This window comes from Lactuca sativa, chromosome 5, assembly GCF_002870075.4.
Source record: "Lactuca sativa cultivar Salinas chromosome 5, Lsat_Salinas_v11, whole genome shotgun sequence".
In the NCBI taxonomy this organism is placed as follows: Eukaryota; Viridiplantae; Streptophyta; class Magnoliopsida; order Asterales; family Asteraceae; genus Lactuca; species Lactuca sativa.
In genome coordinates, this window is record NC_056627.2 from 139,094,807 (window position 1) to 139,097,420 (window position 2,614).

The 2,614-nt window shown below is 41.9% G+C and overlaps 1 protein-coding gene across 1 annotated transcript; it reads left to right on the forward strand.

Moving 5' to 3' along the window:
- LOC111908661 (uncharacterized) lies at positions 1-603 on the forward strand. The gene has a single exon (XM_023904472.2). The coding sequence runs from the start codon at positions 1-3 to the stop codon at positions 601-603; it is 603 nt and encodes a 200-aa protein (XP_023760240.1).
- Positions 604-2,614: the final 2,011 nt, after the last annotated feature.

Consider the following 2,614-nt stretch of genomic DNA (forward strand, 5'->3'; position numbering starts at 1 on the left):
ATGGAGGAAGTGAAGAAGGTAGTACTCAATGAAAACTGCTCAGCTGCTATGCTAAATAAGCTACCAAAGAAGAAAGGTGACCCGGGGAGTTTGACCTTACCTTGCCAATTTGGAAACTTGACCATCATTCATGCCTTAGCCGATTCGAGAGAAAGTGTGAATCTAATGCCATATTCATTCTTTAAAAAGCTGGATCTCTCGGAACCAAGGCCAATTCGCATGGCAATACACTTGGCAAACAAAACAGTCACCTTCCCAAGAGGCATATGCGAAGACATACTAGTCAAGGTGGACAAATTCGTCTTTCCCGCTGATTTTATCATCCTAGACATGGAGGCGGATCCACAAGTGCCAATCATCCTTGGAAGACCCTTCCTCAACACGGAAAGTGTCATAGTAGACATGAGGGACTCAAAACTCACCTTGCGGGTAGGAGAAGATTCAGTCACATTCGGAGTGGATCAAGCCATGAAGTATTCAAGGAACAGTGACGACACGACATTCTCAATCAATATGTTAGATGAGTTACTGGAGGAAGGCATAACTGAAGATTCCATAAGTTCACAGCTGAGGATGAAGAATTTGATCCAGAAAAAGACTTGATGGAAATTGAAAGATTGCTGGAAGAAGCCGACTATGAATAATTGGTAAAGAACACAAATAGTTCTACTCGCCGAGTAGGACCGATATACTCGCCGAGTACCTCTGAAGAAAAGGCAGAAGTCGTGAATACAACCACAAACTCGCCAAGTACCCTACCTGCACTCGGCGAGTCCAATAGTCAGAGCCAAAAATCGGAGCTTAAAACTTTACCAGATCATTTGGAGTATGCCTTTCTTGAAGAAGGCAACCAAAAGCCAGTAATTATAGCCTCTGACCTGACCAATTCTGAAAAAGAAGAACTCGTGCAAGTGTTGAAGAAGCGGAAACGGGCCATAGCATGGAGCATCACCGACATCAAGGGAATAAGTCCATCCTATTTCTCCCACAAGATCAACCTGGAAGAAGGAGAAAAGCCGGTTGTACAACACCAAAGAAGACTGAACCCGAATATGCAAGAAGTAGTCAAGAAGGAAGTGGTCAAGCTTTTAGATGCGGGAATTATATATTCCATTTCCGACAGTCCATGGGTGAGTCCGATCCAAGTAGTGCCCAAGAAAGGAGGGATGACGGTCATAACCAATGAAAAGAACGAGCTAATTCTGATACGAACGGTAACCGGTTGGAGAGTGTGCATCGATTATCGAAAGCTAAACGATGCCACTCGTAAAGACCATTTTCCCTTACCTTTTATTGATCAAATGCTAGAAAGATTATCGGGCCATAGCTATTATTGCTTTCTAGATGGAATTTCGGGTTATGTTCAAATACCCATAGACCCAATGGACCAAGAAAAGACCACATTCACTTGCCCAAGTGGGACTTTCGCTTATAGACGCATGCCTTTTGGGTTATGCAATGCACCCGCGACTTTTCAAAAGTGTATGACAGCTATATTCCACGATATGGTGGAAAAATTCATGGAAGTTTTTATGGACGATTTTTCCGTTTTTGGATCATCTTTCCATGATTGTCTCACTAATCTTGATTTAATGCTTGCTAGGTGTGAAAAAACCGACTTGGTACTCAATTGGGAGAAATGCCATTTTATGGTCAAGGAGGGTATAGTGTTGGGCCACAAGATTTCCAAAATGAGAATTGAAGTGGATAGGGCAAAGATAGACACTATTGCCAAATTACCCCCACCAACCAATGTGAAGGGCATTAGGAGTTTTCTAGGACACACGGGTTTTTACCGGCGTTTCATAAAAGATTTTTCCAAAATAACTAGACCTCTAACACAACTACTACTAAAAGATATACCATTTAATTTCACTAAAGAGTGTTTAGATGCATTTGAATTTTTAAAGGAAAAACTAACTAATGCCCCGATCATTATTGCACCAAATTGGAACTTACCTTTTGAGATTATGTGTGATGCTAGTGACTATGCATTAGGAGCTATCCTTGGTCAAAGGGTTGATAAGCACTTTCAACCCATATATTATGCTAGCAAGACTCTAAACCCAACCCAAAAAAATTACACCACCACTGAAAAAGAATTACTAGCTGTGGTGTATGCCTTTGACAAATTCCGCCCTTATTTGGTTTTATCTAAAACCACTGTTTTTACTGACCACTCGGCTATCAAGTATTTGTTTTCCAAACAGGATGCCAAGCCAAGACTGATACGATGGGTGCTACTTCTTCAAGAATTTGACATAGAGATACGAGACAAGAAGGGAATGGAGAATGTGGCAGCTGACCACTTGTCAAGGCTTGAGAACCCGCAATTGCAAGAAGATAAAGTTGGAGACGACTTCTCGGACGAGTACATCATGGTGACAGTGGGAGAAGAGCCATGGTTCGCGGACATAGCTAATTACTTAGCTACAAATTACATCCCGAAAGACTTTAGCAGTTAACAAAAGAAGAAATTCTTTGCTGAATTAAAATATTATTTTTGGGATGAGCCATACCTCTTCCGAAGCTGTGCGGATGGGATCATACGAAGATGCGTATTTGGAAAGGAAAGTCGGAAAATACTAGAGCATTGTCATAGCGGGCCCGCGGG

What these genes read in the sequence shown, in the direction of transcription:
- LOC111908661 (XM_023904472.2), top strand. Translation starts at nt 1, where the DNA reads ATGGAGGAAGTGAAGAAGGTAGTACTCAATGAAAACTGCTCAGCTGCT.